Below are 21,330 nucleotides of genomic sequence, written 5' to 3'. Positions count from 1 at the left end.
GTTCCAGTACAGCTACAGCACAAGCATCTACCCGACAATGTGGAAAATTGCCCAGGTATGTCCTGTCCACAAAAAGCAGGACAAATCCAATCCGGCCAGTGACCGCCCCATCAGTCTACTCTCAATCATCAGCAAAGTGAGGGAACGTGTCATCGACAGTGCTATCAAGCAACACTTAGTCACCAATAACCTGCTCACTGATGCTCAGTTTGGGTTCCGCCAGGATCACTCGGCTCCAGACCTCATTACAGCCTTGGTCCAAACATGGACAAAAGAGCTGAGTTCCAGAGGTGAGATGAGAGTCACTGCACATGACATCATTTGACCGAGTGTGGGACCAAGGAGCCCTAGTAAAACTGAAGTCAATGGGAATCAGGAGTCTTAACTAGCACAAAGGAAGATGGTTGTGGTTGTTGGAGGTCAATCATCTCATCCCCAGGACAACGTTGCAGGAGTTCCTCAGGGCAGTGTCCTTGCCCAACCATCTTCAGCTGCTTCTCAATTACCTTCCTTCCATCATATGGTCAGAAATGAGGATGTTCGCTGATGATTGCACAGTGTTCAGTTCCATTCGCAACTCATCAGATAATGAAGCAGTCCGTGCCCGCATGCAGCAAGACCTGGACGACATCAGGCTTGGGCTGGTAAGTGGCAAGTAACATTCATGCCACACAAGTGCCAGGCAATGACTATCTCTCAACAAGCGAGAGTCTAACCACCTCACCTTGACATTCAACGGCATTACCATCGCCTATAAGATGCACTGCAGCAATTCGTCACAGCTTCTTCGGTAGCACTTCGCAAACCCATGACCTCTACCGCCTAGAAGGACAAGGACAGCAGGCTCATGGGAACACCATCACCTCCAAGTTCCCCACTATCCTGACTTGGAAATATATCGCCGTTCCTTCATCGTCGCTGGGTTAAAATCCTGGAACTCCCTCCCTAACAGCACTGTGAGAGGGGAGACCTTATTGAGGTGCATAAATTTATGAGGGGCCTAGATAGAGTGGAAAGGACGGACCTATTTTCCTTAGCAGAGGGATCAATAACCAGGTGGCATAAATTTAAAATAATTGGTAGAATGTTTAGAGAGGGTTTGAGGGAAAATGTCTTCACCCAGAGGGTGGTGGGGATCTGGAACTCACTGCTTGAAAGGGTGGTAGAGGCAGAAATCCTCACAACATTTAAAAAGTACTTGAATGTACACTTGAAGTGCTGTAACCTACAGGGTTACAGACCAAAAGCTGGAAAGTGGGATTAGGCTGGATAGCTCTTAGTTGGCCGGCGCTGACACGGTGGACCGAAATGGCCTCCTTCTGTGATGTCAATTTCTATGATTCTATATTCTATGGGAGTACCTTCATCACAAGGACTGCAGCGATTCAAGAAGGTTAATCACCTCCACTTTCTCGAGGGCAATTAGGAATGGGTAATAAATGCCGGCCTTGTCAGCGACGCCAGCATTCGAATTAAAAAAAAACTTTCTTTCTGACTTCACCTTGGATCATCTTCGAGTTTACAGTCGATTATTATTACATTTACATAAGCACATATAACTCGTCTAAATTTAATTTGGTAAATACATAGAAACATAGAAAATAGATGCAGGAGTAGGCCATTCGGCCCTTCGAGCCTGCAACACCATTCAATAAGATCATGGCTGATGATTCACCTCAGTATCCCTTTCCTGCTTTCTCTCCATACCCATTGATCCCTTTAGCCGTAAGGGCCATATCTAACTCCCTCTTGAATATATCCAACGAACTGGCATCAACAACTCTCTGCAGTAGAGAATTCCACAGGTTAACAACTCTCTGAGTGAAGAAGTTTCTCCTCATCTCAGTCCTAAATGGCTCACCCCTGATCCTTAGACTGTGTCCCCTGGTTGTGGACTTCCCCAACGTCGGGAACATTCTTCCTGCATCTAACCTGTCCAGTCCCGTCAGAATTTTATATGTTTATATGAGATCCCCTCTCCTCCTCCTAAACTCCAGTGAATACAGGCCCAGTTGATCCAGTCGCACCTCATATGTCAGTCCTGCCATCCCGGGAATCAGTCTGGTGAACCTTCGCTGCACTCCCTCAATAGCAAGTATGTCCTTCCTCAGATTAGGAGACCAAAACTGAACACAATATTCCAGCTGAGGCCTCACCAAGGCCCTGGACAACTGCAGTAAGACCTCCCTGCTCCTATACTCAAATCTCCTAGCTATGAAGGCCAACATACCATTTGCCTTCTTCACCGCCTGCAGCATCCCACTAGTCAGTGCCTGCCATTTTGAAAAGGACCTGTTTATCCCGACTCTCTGCTTCCTGTCTGCCAACCAGTTCTCTATACACGTCAGTACATTACCCCCAATACCATGTGCTTTAATTTTGCACACCAATCTCTTGTGTGGGACCTTGTCAAAAGCCTTTTGAAAGTCCAAATACACATCCACTGGTTCTCCCTTGTCCACTCTACTAGTTACATCCTCAAAAAAATTCGAGAAGGTTTGTCAAGCAGGATTTCCCTTTCATAAATCCATGCTGACTTGGACCGATCCTGTCACTGCTTTCCAAATGCGCTGCTATTTCATCTTTAATAATTGATTCCAACATTTTCCCCACTGCTGATGTCAGCTAACTGGTCTATAATTACCTGTTTTCTCTCTCTCCTTTTTTAACAAGTGGTGTTACATTAGCAATCCTCCAGTCCATAGGAACTGATCCAGAGTCGATAGACTATTGGCTGCATTGGTGATCATTTTCCAATATTTCTAGGGCCATTTCCTTATGTACTCTGGGATGCAGACTATCAGGCCTTGGGGATTTATCAACATTCAATCCCATCAATTGCCCTAACACAATTTCCCAACTAATAAGGATTTCCTTCAGTTCCTCCTTCTCACTAGACTCTCGGTTCCCTCGTATTTCCGGAAGGTTATTTGTGTCTTCCTTCATGAAGACAGAACCAAAGTATTTGTTCAACTGGTCTGCCATTTCTTTGTTCCTCGTTATAAATTCACCTGATTCTGACTGCAAGGGACCTATGTTTGTCTTCACTCATCTTTTTCTTTTCACATATCTATAGAAGCTTTTGCAGTCAGTTTTTATGTTCCCAGCAAGCTTCCTCTCATACTCTATTTTCCCCCTCCTAAGTAAACCCTTTGACCTCCTCTGCTGAATTCTAAATTTCTCCCAATTCTCGGGTTTGCTGCTTTTTCTGGCCAATTTATATGTCTCTTCCTTGGCTTTAACACTATCCTTAATTTTCCTTGTTAGCCACGGTTAAGCTACCTTCCCTGTTTTATTTTTACTCCAGACAGGGATATACAATTGTTGAAGTTCATCCATGTGACCTTTAAATGTTTGCCATTGCCTATCCACCGTCAACCCTTTCTAAGTATCATTCACCAGTCTATTCTAGCCAATTCACTTCTCATACCATCGAAATTATCTTTCCTTACGTTCAGGACCCTAGTCTCTGAATTAACTGTCACTCTCCGTCTTAATAAAGAATTCTACCATATTATGGTCACACTTCCCCAAGGGACCTCGCACATCATCATCATCATCATCATCATAGGCAGTCCCTCGGAATGGAGGAAGACTTGCTTCCACTCTTAGCATGAGTTCTCCGGTGGCTGTGCAGTCCAATACGAGAAACACAATCTCTGTCACCGGTGGGACAGACAGTGGTTGAGGGAAAGGGTGGGCAGGGAGCCTGGTTTGCCACACGCTCCTTCCGCTGCCTGCGCTTGATTTCTGCATGCTCTCGGTGACGATACTCGAGGAGCTCAGCGCTCTGCCAAATGCACTTCCTCCACTTAGGGCGGTCTATGGCCAAGGACTCACGTGTCAGTGGGGATGTCGCACTTTATCAGAGAGGCTTTCAGGGTGTCCTTGTAACGTTTCCTCTGCCCACCTTTGGCTCGTTTGCCGTGGACGAGTTCCGAGTAGAGCGCTTGCTTTGGGAGTCTCGTGTCTGGCATGCGAACTATGTGGCCTGCCCAGCGGAGCTGATCAAGTGTGGTCAGTGCTTCAATGCTGGGGATGTTGGCCTGGACGAGGACGCTAATGTTTGTGCGTCTGTCCTCCCAGGGGATTTGCAGGATGTTGCGGAGACATCGCTGGTGGTATTTCTCCAGCGACTTGAGGTGTCTACTGTACATGGTCCACGTCTCTGAGCCATAAAGGAGGGTGGGTATTACTACGGCCCTGTAGACCATGAGCTTGGTGACAGTTTTGAGGGCCTGATCGTCAAACACTCTTTTCCCCAGGCAGCCGAAGGCTGCACTGGAGGCGGTGTTGGATCTCATCATCAATGCCTGCTCTTGTTGATAGGAGGCTCCCAAGATAGGGGAAGTGGTCTACGTTGTCCAGGGCCACGCCGTGGATCTTGATGTTTGGGGGACAGTGCTGTGCGGCGAGGACAGGCTGGTGGAGGACCTTTATCTTACTAATGTTTAGCATAAGGCCCATGCTTTCATACGCCTCGGTAAATACGTCGACTATGTCCTGGAGTTCAGCCTCTGCATGTGCACAGACACAGGCGTCATCCGTGTACTGTAGCTCGACGACAGAGGTTGGAGTGGTCTTGAACCTGGCCTGGAGACGGGAAGGTTGAACAGCTTCCCACTGGTTCTCTAGTTCAGTTCCACTCCAGCGGAGAGCTTATCAACTGTGAAGTGGTGCATGGCAGCGAGGAAGATTGAGAAGAGGGTTGGGGCAATGACGCAGCCCTGCTTGACCCTGGTCCGGACATGAATTGGGTCTGTGATAGATCCGTTGGTAAGGATCACAGCTTGCATGTCGTCGTGGAGCAGTCGGAGTATGATGACCTACTTTTGGGGGCACAACAAGATTGCTAATTAGTCCTTTCTCATTACACAACACCCAGTCGAGGATAGCCAGCCCTCTAGTTGGTTCCTCGACATATTGGTCTAGAAAACCATGCCTAATACACTGCAGGAAATCCTCCTCCACCGTATTGCTACCAGTTTGGTTAGCCCAATCTATATGTAGATTAAAATCGCCCATGATAACCTTTATTGTACGCATCCCTAATTTCTTGTTTGATGCTGTCCCCAACCTCACTACTACTGTTTGGTGGTCTGTACACAACTCCCACTAGCGTTTTCTGCCCTTTGGTATTCCGCAGCTCCACCCATACAGATTCCACATCCTCCAAGCTAATGTCCTTCCTTAGTATGCGTTAATTCCCTCTTTAACCAGCAACGCTACCCCACCTCCTTTTCCTTTCTGTCTATCCTTCCTGAATGTTGAATACCCCTGGATGTTGAGTTCCCAGCCTTGGTCACCCTGGAGCCATGTCTCCGTGATGCCAATTATATTATATTCGTTAATTGCTGCCTGCGCAGTTAATTCGGCCACCTTATTACATATACTCCTGGCATTGAGGCACAGAGTCTTCAGGCTTGTCATTTTAACACACTTTGCCCCTCACTGTACAGAGAGCTACACTGTACCATATAATCAATAAATCATTGACTTAAGATTCCAGAGCCCTCCCTTTATCCGTATCCATCTTATGGATAATTACTATTCCTCCCTGGCCCTCTATTGTCCCGAGCCAAATTCTGTGTCCCTCTTTACTCGAACTTCAATCCCTCTGACAGGTACCAGTGTGTTTAACACATTCCTGATTGTTTCATTATTTAGTCAGTTTCTCTATGGAGCATGTGCCAGAACCCTGAGCCACATTAAGCATTTCATCATCATCATTATAGGCAGTCCCTCGAAACAAGGATGACTTGCTTCCACGCCAAAAAAGGATAAGTTCTCCGGTGTTTCAATGAAGGACCTGGTGCGCACACGTATCGCAGTGTGGACTGGCCCGTGCTGCCCCTAAGCCCCTGGTCCCGAACTCACGCCTCTCATCCCTCCACAGCCTCTTCCCTACTCCTGCTGTACCTGCCCACACTCCAATCACTGACCTGGACCTTGATGACATCACTCTTCGCTGCCGTCGCCCTCCCTGAAGTGGCATGCCTCCATGCTGTGCTCTTGTGAAGTAACAGCATGTCTGAAACTCGATCTTCATCGTGCATTTCGGCATGCTAGTTGGCTCACATTTTCTCACACACTATCCTAGTATCATGCCAAATGTGCCATCTGATACAAGCCATTCTTTGGCTTTCAGGTGATCTTTTCAACAGATCATGTGATTGGGGGTGTTGAGTGCGTGTCTGGAGAGCTTTGCTCCTCTCCCACTGCATGGTCCCGATGTCTCGGGTCTTGGTCGGGCTATCAAATACCGTTTTCTTACTTTTCGGTATAGGCAAGGACAAAAATATATCCAAGAGAAAGCTATCAATTAACTATTCTCACCTACACTTTCCTGACTTTCGCTAGAAATTTAGAAAAATTCCATTTGGTGTAATTTTCTAATTTCTATCTTACCTCCTCAATCACTTCCTCTCATTCAATTTACACATCACATTAATTACCATTCTATCTCATTCATGAGCTCTGGTGGAACTTTGCTTAAGAGCATTAGAGGTTAATAGGAACATAATAAATATGAGCTGGAGTAAGCCATATGGCCCCTCTAGCCTGCTCCTAGTTCTTATGTCTAGAATTTACAATCGATTGATAATTACATTTACATAAGCACACAGAAATAGTCTAAATTTCTTTAGGTACAGAATGTAAGAGAACTCCCCAGCTCCTTGTCTAAATAGTGTTTTGGAATCTTTTACATTCACTTGCGAGGGCAGAAGGGGCCTCGGTTTATGTCTCATCTGAAAGACGGCACCTCCAACAGTGCAGCACTCCCTCAGCACTGCCTGAATTATGGGTTTAAGTCTCTAAAGGGGGTCTTGAACCCACAACTTTCAGAGGAGAGACTGCTATCACTGAGCCAATGCTGATGCCTTATAGGCGTTTTGCCTATGATATGTATCATAGTTAGAGGTTACAGAGGTAGTGAGAGGCAAGGGGACATAGGGCTAGAAATTCGGCGATTTTGCGACCGGGTTTTTGGTGCTATTTCACCTTGTTTGGCGGAAAATTCGGAGACGTTTTGCGGCGGTGCTTTTCCAATACTGCTGGAGAGAGGAGTGCCGCCGTGCAAGACTCGAAATAGCGCTTTCGGCAAAAATTTATCTCTCAGCGCACCCGTATTTTGCGTGAAAAAGACCGCCAGGGAAAAAGCTGCGTTGCAGCCCTTGGAGCAGCGACAAGTATGACGACCTGCAAAAAAGGTAAGTTAAAGTTTTTATTTGGTAATTCTTTTGCATTGATTCGCTAGATAAGTATCTTGTAAATGTTTTGTGAATTTTTTTTTCCAATTTATTTTGAGGTGTTTTTCCGCCCTCCCTGGGCCCAATGAGCAGCGGTATTGGCCTTGGACTAAAGTTGTCGAGGATCGCGGTTTGTGCCGCGAATCCTCGTGTAACGCCGATTTTTACCGTTGCACAAATTAAACCTTGAGTTTATGCCTCATAGCGATAGCGTTGCAATAACGGTTAATTTTTGCGAAAAAATGCCGTTTTCGCCAAAAAACTAATTTCTAGCCCCATCGACTCTGGATTATTGCTAGAATTACAAAAGGGGAAGTTAGAATAGTTTTGTTACATGGAAAGTTTAAGAACATGGGATGCACCCTTTGTAGGGAATTTAAAGGCAGCTTAAATCTGTAGTCCAGTCGGAATCTGAAGCGGAATGTGAAGTGGAGTGGGTCTTGCCAAAGGAGAGAGTTTCATTCCGGATTCTGCTCGGACCCTGATTCCAGTTCACATTACACAAGTTTTGCGTCGCTGCTGGCGGAAGCTGCTTTGCGTTGACAAACTTGTGTAAATGCAACCCTTGAGATGGAAGAGGAAGGTTGACAGTGACTGCTGTCGTGTGCGAGGCCAGTAGCTCAGAAACCTGCAGACGTTGTAGTTGTAAAGAGAGGAGACTACAGTTATTTGGCTAATTTCTGCTGATCACACACGAAGATTTGTCCTTGTCCCATTGATCAGTGCCGAGATATGATCACCTTAATGAAAGTGTCATTCGGAGGGTTGTTTGAAAGTAGTTGCGGTGTCAGCAGCCTCCTTCATTACTGGGTGAATGGACAACGGCGTCTTCACCCCAATTACATTAACTAGGGATAGAATAACCGCCATCAGATCTGAACTTAGCCTTGTGCATTCAACCCAGTAACCCCAAGGCCTAGCTTCAAACTTGGACAGGAGGACACATTATCCTTGCCCAAGGTGACTTGAGGGAAGAGCTGCAATATTGCGTAGAATTTGCAGCACAGAAACAAGCCATCCGGCCCAACTCATATAAAGCATCATTTAAACTAAATTTAGCTTGAATAATGAAAGATTTTGGGATACATTCAGTTTAGCGCACGTTAGACAGCAGAGGGGTCTTAGATTTAGAGTTATTGGGTGGTTTGGATGGTCAGAATTGTTTGGGAGCGAGCAGTGGGTATGCAGGCACATTGCACCTCTGGCATCTGGCTTAGAATCATCACCAAATTAATAGGAACAGGAATAGGTCATTCAGCACCTCAAGCCCGTTCCTCCACTCAGTGAAATCATAGCTGATCTGTATCCTAACTCCATCCACCCGCCTTGCCTCCAGATCCCTTAGTGCCTTTGGCTAGCAAAACTATTGGTCTCTGATTTTAAATTATCAATTGAGCCCCAACATCATCTGCTTTTTGTGGGAGAGAGTTTCATGCTTCTACCACCCTTTGCCTGAAGAGGTGTTTCCTAACTTCCCTCCTGAATGGCCTGGCTCTGATTTTAGGGTTTAAACGTTGTCTTAGACGCACCCACCTGCGGTATAGTTTCCCTCTATCAAACCGATCGATTCCTTTTTAAAATTCTGAAAAACTTAATCAAATCACCCCATAACCTATATTCCAGGCAATACAAGCCTAGTTTATGTAATCTCGCCTCATAATCTAACCCTGGAGCCCTGGTAACATTCTGGTGAATCTGCACAGCACACCTTCCAAGATCAGTAGATCCGTTCTATGGTGCGATGCCCAGAACTGTACACAATACTCCAGACGTGGTCTAATCAGGGCTCTAGTTATAAAGGCTAACATTCCATTAGCTTTTCGATTATTTTTTGTACAGGTACAGCGTCGAAAATCCAGAAGCTTCGGAACTAAGGCCGTTCCGGATTCTGTGCATTTCCGGAATTCGGAGCGTTTTTCTGACGTCCCCAGTCCGTAAACGCCTAGATGGGTGGGGAGGGTCAGGCGGCGGGGTGGGGGTTGGGAGAGTCAGGCGGTGGGGTCGGGTGTCCAGGCGGGGTGGGGGGGGGGGGCGGGGGCGGGGGCGGGGGGACCTCGACCCGAGGCAGGGGCGAGGTCTCTGTGACTGCAAGTAAAATCCGAAGATTCAGAAGTTACGCAGAATTCCCTTTTTACTTTCGCTGGGCATATAAGAGAAAAACAACTTCCAAAAGTGACATTCGGTTGTAAGTGCTGGGGGAAGTCCTTGCTCCCTCGTTTCGTACTCTTCAACTACCCTCCTGAAAGTTGCGATCGCAGTCCCCACCAGCCCCTTCAGTGCCAAGACCATCGAGGTCTGCGCCCCGCGCAGACATCGTCTGGGAATCTCGCAGCCCTGACTCCGTCAACCACAGATCTCTGACACGTCCAGTTCCTGAGCCGTGTCCCTACCGGCTCAAGGTTTACACCTTCCACTCCTGAAATCGTCCTACTGGAAGCTCAGAGACCTAACTCCATCAACTCCCCATCTTCCAGAAGCTCTCGGCCTCTTAGCCTGCACATTCCTAGAAAACTCCAAGGAGCAGCTCCCTCTAGGTTTGATACCCATGAATATGCTTCATTCATATTCCCTTCTACACACTGGTGACTCTCTCAGGCTCCACTCTTGTTTTCCCACTGTTGCGGTCAGTATTCTGAGCTGTCCCGGGCTCCAGTGCCCCGCCCTTGGCCTGTGACCCCGCGGTTCAGCACCCCGCCCTTGGCCTGTGACCCCGCGGTTCAGCACCCAGCCCTTGGCCTGTGACCCAACAGTTCAGCACCCCGCCATTAGCCTCTCGTCCCTGGGATGCAGTGGTCTGACCTGGGAAGCCCAGGGTCCTGCTCTTTTGACTGCAAGTGCTTTCCAACCCACCCTGGGGCTTTGACCTCCGTGACAGTGGCGTGCTCTCAATGCCAGTGCCCGGAGTGAGCCCAAGCTCTGATTTCCCCCTCCCACACGCGGGTCTGAGGGGTGCAATCCCCCGGGCTCGGAGCCACTCTCTGCTCCCCGAGGATGCCCCGTGCGGGCTCACCTCAGGCCCTGTCCGAGGGGGAGAGGTCGGCGATGGCCCGAGGCAGGGGTCCGGATTCCGGAACATTTTCCGGATTCCATACGACCCCGCACTGATCGCCCGGATTCTGGAACTCCGGATTTTCGACACTGTAACTGTACGTGGCTACTATATTTTAGTGATCTGTGTACACGGACCCCTAAATCTCTTTGGATCTCCACTATTCCGAGCTTTTCACCATTGATTGAAGTAACAGTTGTCTCTCGGAGCGTGCAGGAGTGAAAGAAATTTGGTCAGTCATATACCACTGAACTTTCAGTTGTGCTGGACTGCTGAGAGTGGCATTTCAAAGCTGAGCTGATTTCTGCTCATTACAGTAAGAGCCACTTGCTGGCAGATGGAGCTGGACCTTGAGCAGGTTGCCCCTGGTCTACCGATCTGAAAGTTTGAAAAAAATGTTTTTGTGCGGCATTATTTCTTTCTGAGGAGAGTTGTATTTTGCATTAAAATTCCTCCGCCTTAGTATTGTTTCCCATCAAGGTCTTTTGAAATAAATGTACTGTATGGGGGCCACCATAGTGAATAGTCAGGCATTTTGTTCATTCACATATGGTCCAGCAATACTATAAATCATGCAATCATGAAATAGTACAGCACAGAAGGGGGCCATTCGACCCATCGATTCTGGCTCTTTCAAAGTGCAGTCCAGTTAGTCCCTCTCCTCTGCTCTTTCCCCATATCCCTGCAATTATTTTCTGAGTATTTATCCAATTCCCTTTTGAAGGCTACTGTTAAATCTGTATCCACCACCCTATCGGGCAGCGCATTCCAAATCCTAAGCACTTGTGTAAAAAAGTTTTTCCTTAATTTGCCTCTGGTACTTTTGCCAATCACCTTAAACCTGTGCCCACTCAGCCATTGAAAACAGTTTCTCTTTATTAACTCTATCTAAACAATTCATGGATTTTAAATATCTCTATAATATCTCCTCTTAGCCTTCTCTGCACTAAGGAGAATAACCCCAGCTTTTCCAGTCTATCCACGTCTAGTCCCTCATCCCTGGAACCATTCCAGTGAATCTCTTCTGTACCCTCTCCAAAGCCTTCACATCCTTCCTAAAGTGTGGTGTCCAGAACTGGACGCAATAAAGAAAGATTTACATTTATACAGCGTCTTTCACGACTTTGGGACATCTCAAAGCGCTTTGCAGCCGATGATGTACTTTCAAAATGTAGGGAATGCTGTAACGCAAGAAATGCACACAGCCAGGTCCCACAAATCGCGGTGAGATAATGGCCAGATTAACTGCTTTTAGAGGTGTTGAATGAGGGATAAATATTGGCCAAGACACCAGAACTCCCCGGCTCTTTCAATTGTGCCGTGGGATTTTTTTTTACGTCCAGGCACGAAGAGGGCAGACGGGGCCACGGTTTAACGTCTCATCTGAAAGACTGCACCTCAGATTGTGTAGCACCCCCTCAGTGCTGCAGTGGAATGTCAGCCTAGATTTTGTGCCCAAGTCTCCTTGGAGTGAGACTTGAATCTTCAACCCATCTGATCCTCAGATGAGTGCGCTACCACTGAGCCACAGCTGACACCAAATAGACATGGGAATAAAAGCAAGAGCAATACAAGCAACATTGGCAGGCTGCTGACGGAGGCAAGAAGCTTCATCCCACGCAAATCCTGATGGATAATTAGGAAATAATGATAATTGGAGCGTGGGTGCGGGAGTATCTTGGATGTAAGCCTTGACTGACCTTGTGTTTTTTGTTTATACAAAATCTGAATTGCAGGAGGTTGTGGACCTGATAAACGAGAATCAGGTGCTTGTCATAAGCGGAGAAACGGGTTGCGGGAAAACCACGCAGGTGACCCAGTTCATTCTGGACGACTACATTGAGAGGGGAATGGGCTCTCTGTGCAGGGTCGTGTGTACCCAGCCCCGCCGGATCAGCGCCATCTCTGTAAGTCTCAGCATGAAGATGTTTTTTTATAAGCAGTACCCGCTTTGCCAGGGGTGTTCACACTGCGGCCTGCGGCCCATGTGCTGGCCACGTGTCTCGGCAACTCGCTCTGTGCCCCTCCAGTAACTCTGCAAGTTTTTACGCCACTGGGCAAAGCAAGCACCGGCACACTGAGCAAGATCAATACCCAAAATACAAATATGGACGGAAGTAGAAACAGCAGCTATCAGTTTAGAAATTAACTTTTAAAACGGCAGTGTAATTCATATATTTAAAAAAAAAAAAGATGCATGACACAAGATTATTGGGGAACTATTCCAGTATAATGAGAATAAATAAACATAAAATGCATTTTGTAGAAGTGATTTTCTAATAATTGAAAGTTGCCTCTTCTAAACTAAAGTTAGCGTTCAGTTTGATGTTTTTGCGCTTATTGTAATTACTTGTGTGTGCCTCGTGATCTGCATCTCAGTGGGAAAGGCAGAAGTGTGTCCACACCTGCCTGAATTATGGTCTTGATCAATGTCTAAAAGTGGAGCACGCTGTATCATTTCCTCAATAGTTTCAGGGTTGACGACATGTTAAATTTAAAATCTCTTCACTACTTGTACCATTCTGTAATCATATCAACTGCTTCCCAAGTGAGGGCTGGTCTCCTCATGCATTGACACCATGACACAAGCACTGATCCTCCCTAGGGAGCCGCGCGCACGCAGGTCCGGCCGGCCCTGATTCTGGATTTTGCACAAACCAATTTAAGTGGCGGCAGGGAAGCAATGTTACTGTTGTAGTGCCAATTCATCCTGCAAAGTTATTTTCCCAGTGGGTAATCTGAATGATACCAGGACTTGGAGGGTTAAATTGCGAGGACAGGTGGCACAAACTGGACTTGTGTTCCCATAGCTTTTGAAGGGTGATCTGATCGAGATGTGTAAAATGTTAAAAGGATTCAATAGGGTAGATACGGAGGAAGTGTTTTCTCTGGTGGGGAAATCGAGAACAAAGGGGGCCCGATCTTAATATTAGAGTCGGGTCATTTAGGAGGGAAATCAGGAGACACTTCTTCATACAATGGGTGGTAGAAAGCTGGAATTCTTTCCCCCAAATGGGGCTAATTGGAGCGTGCAAGCCTAAGATCGATGGATTTTAGTTGGGTAAGGGTAGCAAGAGATAGGAAGCTAAGGCAGGTAAACGGAGTTGAGGTATAGAGCAGGCATGATCTAATTGCAGGCCCGAGGGGCTGGATGGCCTAACACTGTTCCTATGTTCTAATATAGTTGACTGTTTTTGTATCTTCAGATAGCTGAGAGAGTAGCGGCAGAAAGAGCTGAAGCCTGCGGTGATGGAAACAGTACTGGCTACCAGATCAGGCTACAGAGGTTAGTACCGGCTGCTTCTCAACTTTCATCATCATCATAGGCGGTCCCTCGAACGAGGATGACTTGCTGCCGAATGAGTTCACAGACGTTTCAATGAAGGACCCGATATTCCAGTCCTGAACTCCAGTTGAAGGAGTGGAAGATGCCTGTGCGTGGATTTTTTTAATGTGATGACCGTTGCACATCAACCACCACACGGGCTTGACAGAGCTAGGCCTTTATCCAGCGGAAAGGGTTAACCAGGACGACTGGAGACCAGCTCTGCTGCACGGACCTAGAGTGCACACATATCGACTTCTGAACTCTAGCAGGAGGGGGAATAAGCGATGAGCAGTGCTTGTGTAACTGGCTCCAGTCATGCCAGAGGTGAACACGGTAACCAAATATTATACTTTAACGCACCCACGTGCCCACCCAAAGATGCGTGAATGACCAGTCTTTTCCAATCTACCTATTGGTCGAATTCACGGAGTTCCATTGTTGTTTTGGTATCAGAACTGTATCTTAAAAGACCAAGCTGAACAGTTATCCGCACTCGTGCTGTAAGTGGGATAGACTTCGCTCTTCCAGCCATTACCACTTCCCCTGCTTCACTGATTGCAGCTCTGCACAGCAATGAACTGGCCATGGAATGGAGGAAACATTGTTTTGACTGGTTCAGCACTGCAGAAATGTGCCTCCTGTTGGAAGATCACAGACTGGCATTCTACACAGAAAGAACTTGCCTTGATATTGCACCTTTCGTGACATCAGGTCATCCCAAAGCGCTTTACAGCCAATTTAGTACTTTTGTTTAAGTGTAGTCACTCTTGTTTTGTAGGAAACACGGCAGTCACTTTGCGCACAGCAAGCTCCCAGAAACAGCAATGGGATGATGAGCAAATAATCAGTTTTATTGATGTTGGCTGAGGGATGAATATCGGCCAGGACACCGGGCATAACAGGGATCAGGAAGATGCTTCTATATTTGAAATGATTACAGATCAATCCCGTATCAAGTATCATTTCAAATATAGAAACTATTATTGGATTCTGAATAGCGCCCTTGGATTTGGTGAGAAACAGCTTCTCACTTAACATTCCACTGCTTCCTGTGCAGTGATAACACCTTCCATTGATTAATAAAGCTAAATTTGGCCTTCTGTTATCTTCTACTGAACTGTTACTGAAACCTTCGTAATTCCGTTGTGTAGACTGTCGCTTAAAATACTTGTTCCACACACAAAATAGCTGACTATTGTCCATCTCCTTTTAGTGGATTTGATCAGGATTATACCAGTTCTTTTATTGAGATAAATCTGTGATGTCTTCAGCTAGTTGGTTAAAAAAGCGTACTAGCTTTGACCTCATTCAGTTTAACGTCTGATCTGAAAGACGGCACTGCCGACCGTGCAGCACTCGCTCAGTATTGCACTGGGGTGTCGGCCTAGATTTTGTGGTCAAGTCGTAGGAGTAGGACTTGGAGGCAAGAGTGCTACCCACTGAGTCACTGCTATAGTTTAAATCATCGGATTCATGGATTGCACAAATAAGTGAGCTTGATATCATGCTCCCCAAAAAAACACAGGCAGAGCCCCCATTCCCAATGAATATTTCAAATTTGAGAACTCAGACACGGGTGCCTGATTTCTGAAAATAGTAAAAGGGACAGCATTGAGTTTATAAAGTGTCCAGGAGATCATGCGTTCCATTTGAGTTTAGCCTTAGGCAACATTGGTGTTATAATGTAGCTAAAGCAACGGAAACCATCTTCTGTGATTTATTTCTCCTTGAACTTTCCTTTCCACAGCACTTGACATGATTGGACAACGTCATCTTTTCCAGCTCCACTCCTCTGTCATCCAGCTCCCTTATGTGGTTCCGCTCCAACCTATTTGAACGCAGTCAGCACATCGCCATCAAAGGTTTCTCTTCCCTACCTACACCATCACCTTTAGAGTCTTCCAAAGATCTAGCCATGGTTCCCCTCCTCATCCTCTACATGCTGCCCCTCGGCGACATCATCTGCAGACACGGGGTCGAGTTCCATATGTACACTCATGAAACCCTGCTCTCCCTCTCCACCACTTCTCTCGACCTTCACCCTTGTCAGTGCTTCTCCAGCCCTACAATCCCCTGAAAACTCTACGCTCCTCCAACTCAGGCCTCTCATCCATTGCCGACCGTGCCTTCAGCTGCCTGGGCCCTAAGCTCTGGAATTCCCTCCCTATACCTCTCTCTCTTCCCTTAAGACACTACTTAAAACCTACCTCTGTGAGCAAGCCTGTCCTAATGTCTCATCCTTTAGCTTGGTGTCAATTTTTGTCCTGTGAAGTGCCTTGGGACATTTTATTACGTTGAAGGCGCTATATAAATGCAAGTTGTTACTGGCATACCCCCATTTATGATGCGTTTTGGGCCCTTTTTAAAAAAACATTACCAGGCGCTATATAAACGCTGGTAGTTGTTGAATGCCCAGTGCTGAACAACTGGACGTAGAATGAACTGACTGAAGGATACTTTGCTACTGTTTTGTTTATTTTTTTAACACTTCTGTCTTGCTTCACAGTCGCTTGCCACGAAAGCAAGGTTCCATCTTGTACTGCACTACAGGAATCATTCTGCAGTGGCTTCAGTCAGACAAGTAAGTATGCAACTAATTAGTAAATTATAATATATTTGTGCATATGCAAATGTAATCTGAGAAAATCAATTCTTAATTGCGTCCTCAACAATTCCAAGCATCACATGCTCTCTCAAAATTCCAATTTATTTGCCAAAAAACTGTTTTATCCACCAGATTTAACTATCTCTTTCCACAGTCTTTTGTCTACTGTCAGTCACCTTGTTTTGGATGAGATTCATGAGAGGAGTTTGCAATCTGACGTCCTGATGACGATTGTGAAGGACATTTTGCCCTTCAGGTCCGATCTAAAAGTGATACTGATGAGTGCAACTCTAAATGCCGACAAGTTTTCAGACTATTTTGGTGAGTAAAGTCGATGAATTCTAATGTCATGTATCTTAAAATTTAAGTAATAGAATCATGCCGCACAGAAGGAGGGCATTCGACCCATCGTGCCTGTGCCGGCTCTTTGAAAGAACGATCCAATTAGTCCCACTCCCCCTGCTCTTTCCCCGTAGCCCTGCACATTTCTCCTTTTTAAGTCCTATTTCTCCCTTTGATTTTTTGCCATGTGTTTAATTTTTGCTAACGTTTACTTCGTAACTACGGTGTCTGATTTTACGGCGTGACCAATGAACCTCAATAAACTTCCACCAAACAGAACATTTCGCAGTGTGTCTTTAATTTGATTATATAGATTAAATCCCACAGAAGCAATGTTCCCTTTAATTTTTTTGGAGGGAGTGAGAGACCCCTTTAACGGGCTGCGTTCAAATTTCCGCGCATGCGTGGTTTTTCCATTCAAGAGTCGGTGAGCTGGCTGCGCGAGAACCTCCAACCACTACGCAGTGTTAAGGGAACATTGCACAGATGTAAAACGTAGTTCACTCTTAACTGCCCTGTGAAGTGGCTGGTAAGCCACTAGGTCGTACCTTCCCCATCTGTTCAAGAAGCTGGCCCACCACTACCTTCTCGGGGGAACTAGTGATGGGCAATAAATGCCAGCCTTGCCAGCAATGTCCATATCCTGAGAATAAATGAAAAGTAAAAGCAACAAAGGTATAGAAATAGCAGATATCCTCATCTCTGACTTTCACAATGTCTGCAGCAAGTGCTCGCCAATGGTCCAGCATTCTGTCTGATGTCAAACTTAAACTCGCAAACAAGAGATTCATCCTCTCGGTTCCTTTCCTGGAATTGGAACAAAGATATCCGAATAGCAGAACCTTTAGATGTTTATTATGCTCCTGACGCTGGCTCCCTGGCGATAGGGAAGATCTTAATTGGAATGTTTTTGGTGGAATTGTGATCTCAGTAGTGGAGACTTTCTGGCTGCCGTCCTGGACCTACAGATCAGGAGCCAGCCCTACTATCATGGCTTTCACTGCACGCAAAAGCAGTCGGAGACCAACGTTTAACAGTTTTCTATGGTTGTGTCGCTGGAAGACGAGAAAGAAAGACTTGTATTTCTATAGCGCCTTTCATCACTGCCCGACATCTCAAAGTGCTTTACAGCCAATTAAGTACTTTTGGAGCATAGTCACTGTTGTAATGTGGGAAACAATTTACGCACAGCAAGCTCCCACAAACCGCAATATGATGATGACCAGTTGACCTGTTTTTGTTATGTTGATTGAGGGATAAATATTGGCCAGGACACAAAGGAGAACTCGCCTGCTCCTCTTCAAAATATTGCCATGGGATCCTCTATGTCCACCCGAGAGCAAACGGGGCCTCGGATTAAGGTCTCATCTGAAAGACGGCACCTCCGACAGTGCAGCATTCCCTCAGTACTAGACCTTTGTGCTCAAGACCCTGAAGTGGGACTGGAACCCACAACCGTCTGACTCAGAGGCAAGTGAGCTACCCACTGAGCCACAGCTTGACACTGTGAAAGATGAGAGGTGGGAGTAGCTGTGTAAACCTCAGCAAACAGCTCACCGAATCCGACCTAAACAAACGGCGGTCTCACAGCGGCTTTAACTCCCTCACCCAGCAAGTAACTGTGAACACAGTACTGGAGTCTCTATGTTTTTTGAACAAGTCAGTCAGAAGCCTAATAAAGGTACATTAACACCCAACAGTATATTAGCACCCTGACCAGGCACAATCAGCGCAGACTCGCCATTCCAACCTAGGGGACGTGGCCAGTTTTGTGTGCAGTGACTGCTTTGGACGAATGGAATTTTGAACCAGCGATAAAGATCACGGATACTCCAGCGTAGGATGGTTATGGGTGCAATTCACTTGCATTTAAAATTTTGTGGTTCTTGACTTTACTTCCCTCGATTTGGCCCAGATTACGCTGATATCTGTGCAGAAATCACGTGGAATCGTTGAGCCAGAAACTGTCGTGTTTTATTGCAGTATTATAGTTCTGAATAATATTGGCTGCATAGAAGATCTGCGACAAATATATGCGGTAAAAATATATTTGTATTCGTGTTCATAAATAATATTCTTTGCTCTGTTTTCTTGCAGGCAACTGTCCCATGTTGCATATCCCAGGATTTACTTACCCTGTGAGAGAATACATTTTGGAGGATGTAATTGAGTTGGTTCAGTAAGTCAGTTTGTTCATGATTTGCACATGTTTTCTCTCGCAGTTGTTACTTTAAGATGTGCACAGAGTTTTGTTCCCTTTGCTAAGTGTAGATCAGTTGATGCAGAGATGGTTTCCTTTGACGTTGGATTTTCCATTGAAAACAATGGAGTAAATTGCAACACTTGATGAAAAGCAGAGAGAGGGAGGAAGTGGTTGCAATGTACCCTATCTCCCTAGCACATTCTTTTAACTTTATTTGCATTTCAAATCAGGTATCATCCACAAAACCAAGAGATTCGGAAACCATCCTCCAAGAGAAGGTTCATGCAAGGTTGCATGTTCCGACCGGACAAAGAGAGAGTGGAGGAAGAATACCAAAAGCAGTGGCCAGATTATATGAGAGAGTTGCAAGGAAGGTATGCGGTAACATCAGAGGCATTGCTTCACTTGTTTATAGTTCACATCATGGTTCCGTCCCTGGTCCCGTTAAGAACCAAATCATCTGTCATTTTAGTTAAAGTGCTAGAACCGTAATAAGATGATTAAGTGAGTTATGCTTAGAAGTTTTTCCTCTGAGATTCCGCTGATGGGGGAGGGGTGGGGGGGAAGCTGGTTTAAATTAACTTTTTTGCTTTGCATGGACAGTGGGAGTTGATCTCTTCACTTAAAAGTTGGGTGGCTCCTCTGGAGGTGGATAAAAAATTCTGCCTGCAAGCTATCAAAATTACACCCAAGTTGTTTGCAGAAGAGTCAAACTTAAAAACTTTATTACGTACCTATTGGATGCCACTTTTCCGGCACCAGGGATCCCTTAATGTATGTTGCATGGGTTGTGGTGCTTTCAATCATCTCTTCCATGCCTTCTTGGAATATCCTATAACTTTGGGATTTTTGAGCACTGGACTTCGGCCTCAATACCTTCCCCTTCTCACCCACAAAGGAAAGTTGTATCCCTGGACAATCCTGCATCACACAAGGGATCCCTGGTGCCGATAAAGTGGCATCCCTCATCATCATCATAGGCAGTCCCTCGAAGCGAGGATAACTTGCTTCCACGCCAAAAAGGAATGAGTTCACAGGTGTTTCAATGAAAGACCTAATATTCCAGATCCCGAACTACATCTTGGAGGGTGGAAGGTGCCTGTGCTTGGATTTTTTTCGATGTGTGGTGGCCATTGCACACCAGTCACCACACGGGCTTGGCAGAGCTAGGTCTTGGTCCAGTGGCAAAGGTTAACCAAGATGACTGGAGATCAGCTCTGCTGCACGAACCTAGTGCGCACACATATAGTAGTGTGGGATGGCCCATGCAGCCCCTGGGCCCTCGCCTCTTCTGGGCCCCGGTCACTTCCATCTACAAGCTCTTGCCGTTCCTTCGCCCCTCCTGCTGTGCCTGCCCGCACTGCAATCAGCGACCAGACTTCACAGCTATCACCCTCCTGCAGTGGTATGCCGCCACACGCTGCTCCCTCTGATGGCCCCGGCCTCTTGATGGTCTTGCAGGCCAGGGCCGGGCCGTCGCACGCTGCCAATGCAATCACAGTAAATCCTGTTCTATTCACTAATGCAGCCTTTCAATGGCGTGGGTCTCTAACCAGCATTCCCTGCCGGCAGGAATGTGCCGTATCCAGACGGCAGGAGCTCAGTGCGCGGGCCCTAGTGGCATCCAATAGGCACGTAATAATGTTTTTAAGTTTGGCTCTTCTACAAACAATCTGGGTGCCATTTTTCTCTGAGACCCTCTCCTTGAAGAAAACAGAAGAGATCTGGGGTTATTCGCCCTTTATTTTGAATGCACTCCATATTGAGGGAGTGTCGTGCTGCTCTGATGGCCTGGCTTAGATCAGGAACTGTCCCTGTGCCACCATTCTCTGGAGATCCACACTGGCACACCAATCTGCTGCACTACAGAGCTGCCTATCGTCTTTCATATTTATAAAATGTTCTTTGTAAGTAACGTCCAAAATGTGCGTTCCTCTGCCAGAAGGGGAATAAACTTTGCTCAAGTCCTGTTGGGTGCTTCCTTTTTGTCGCTAAATTTGAGCATCGGGAATGGCATCCAGGAGTGGAAGGGTAACTGGCATCAGTGGTACCTGGAACCCTTTGTGTAGCTCACTGAAGCTTGTGGCGGGGAGAGCTGAGCAGCAAGTTTCTGTGACAGCATTTGAAGTGGAGCAAGCAGGAACAGTCCTCAAGAAGCATAGGAAACTATGTTTAAAAAATACCACTCCATCCTTTCCCTCACGACATTCTCCATTGACTAACATATAGGTGTATCTTGTGGTGTTGGCATCTTGTTTATCGTGTTCAACACTGTTTATGCGATATGGCCTTAAAGAATTCAATAACTCCATCTCATAATTAATTGTTGACTTCAACATCAGTTAGAGTACTTATTTCAATAACTGGGAGTCTAGAATTTAAGTAATTGGTAGAAGGATTAGAGGGGAGTTGAGAACTTTATTCCCCTAGAGGGTGGTGGGGGTCTGGAACTCACTGCTTGAAAGGGTGGAAGAGGCTGAAATCTCCCCCCCCCCCCCCCCCCCCAACACATTTTTAAAAGTAATTGGATGTGCACTTTAAGTGCTGTAACCT

General features: G+C 46.3%; 1 protein-coding gene across 1 annotated transcript in view; it reads left to right on the top strand.

Moving 5' to 3' along the window:
- Positions 1 to 21,330, top strand: part of dhx36 (DEAH (Asp-Glu-Ala-His) box polypeptide 36) — an 81,387-nt gene that overhangs the window by 18,143 nt on the left and 41,914 nt on the right. The window contains exons 5-10 of the mRNA XM_070883752.1: positions 12,036 to 12,206; positions 13,506 to 13,585; positions 16,134 to 16,208; positions 16,387 to 16,553; positions 18,672 to 18,753; positions 19,008 to 19,151. Coding sequence (XP_070739853.1) covers positions 12,036 to 12,206; positions 13,506 to 13,585; positions 16,134 to 16,208; positions 16,387 to 16,553; positions 18,672 to 18,753; positions 19,008 to 19,151 — 719 coding nt within the window. The remainder of the gene's footprint in view (positions 1 to 12,035; positions 12,207 to 13,505; positions 13,586 to 16,133; positions 16,209 to 16,386; positions 16,554 to 18,671; positions 18,754 to 19,007; positions 19,152 to 21,330) is intronic.

The sequence above is a fragment of the Pristiophorus japonicus genome, chromosome 6 (genome assembly GCF_044704955.1).
Source record: "Pristiophorus japonicus isolate sPriJap1 chromosome 6, sPriJap1.hap1, whole genome shotgun sequence".
In the NCBI taxonomy this organism is placed as follows: Eukaryota; Metazoa; Chordata; class Chondrichthyes; family Pristiophoridae; genus Pristiophorus; species Pristiophorus japonicus.
The sequence above is the reverse complement of the archived record's forward strand: the minus strand, read 5'-3'. Positions and strand labels throughout refer to the sequence as shown.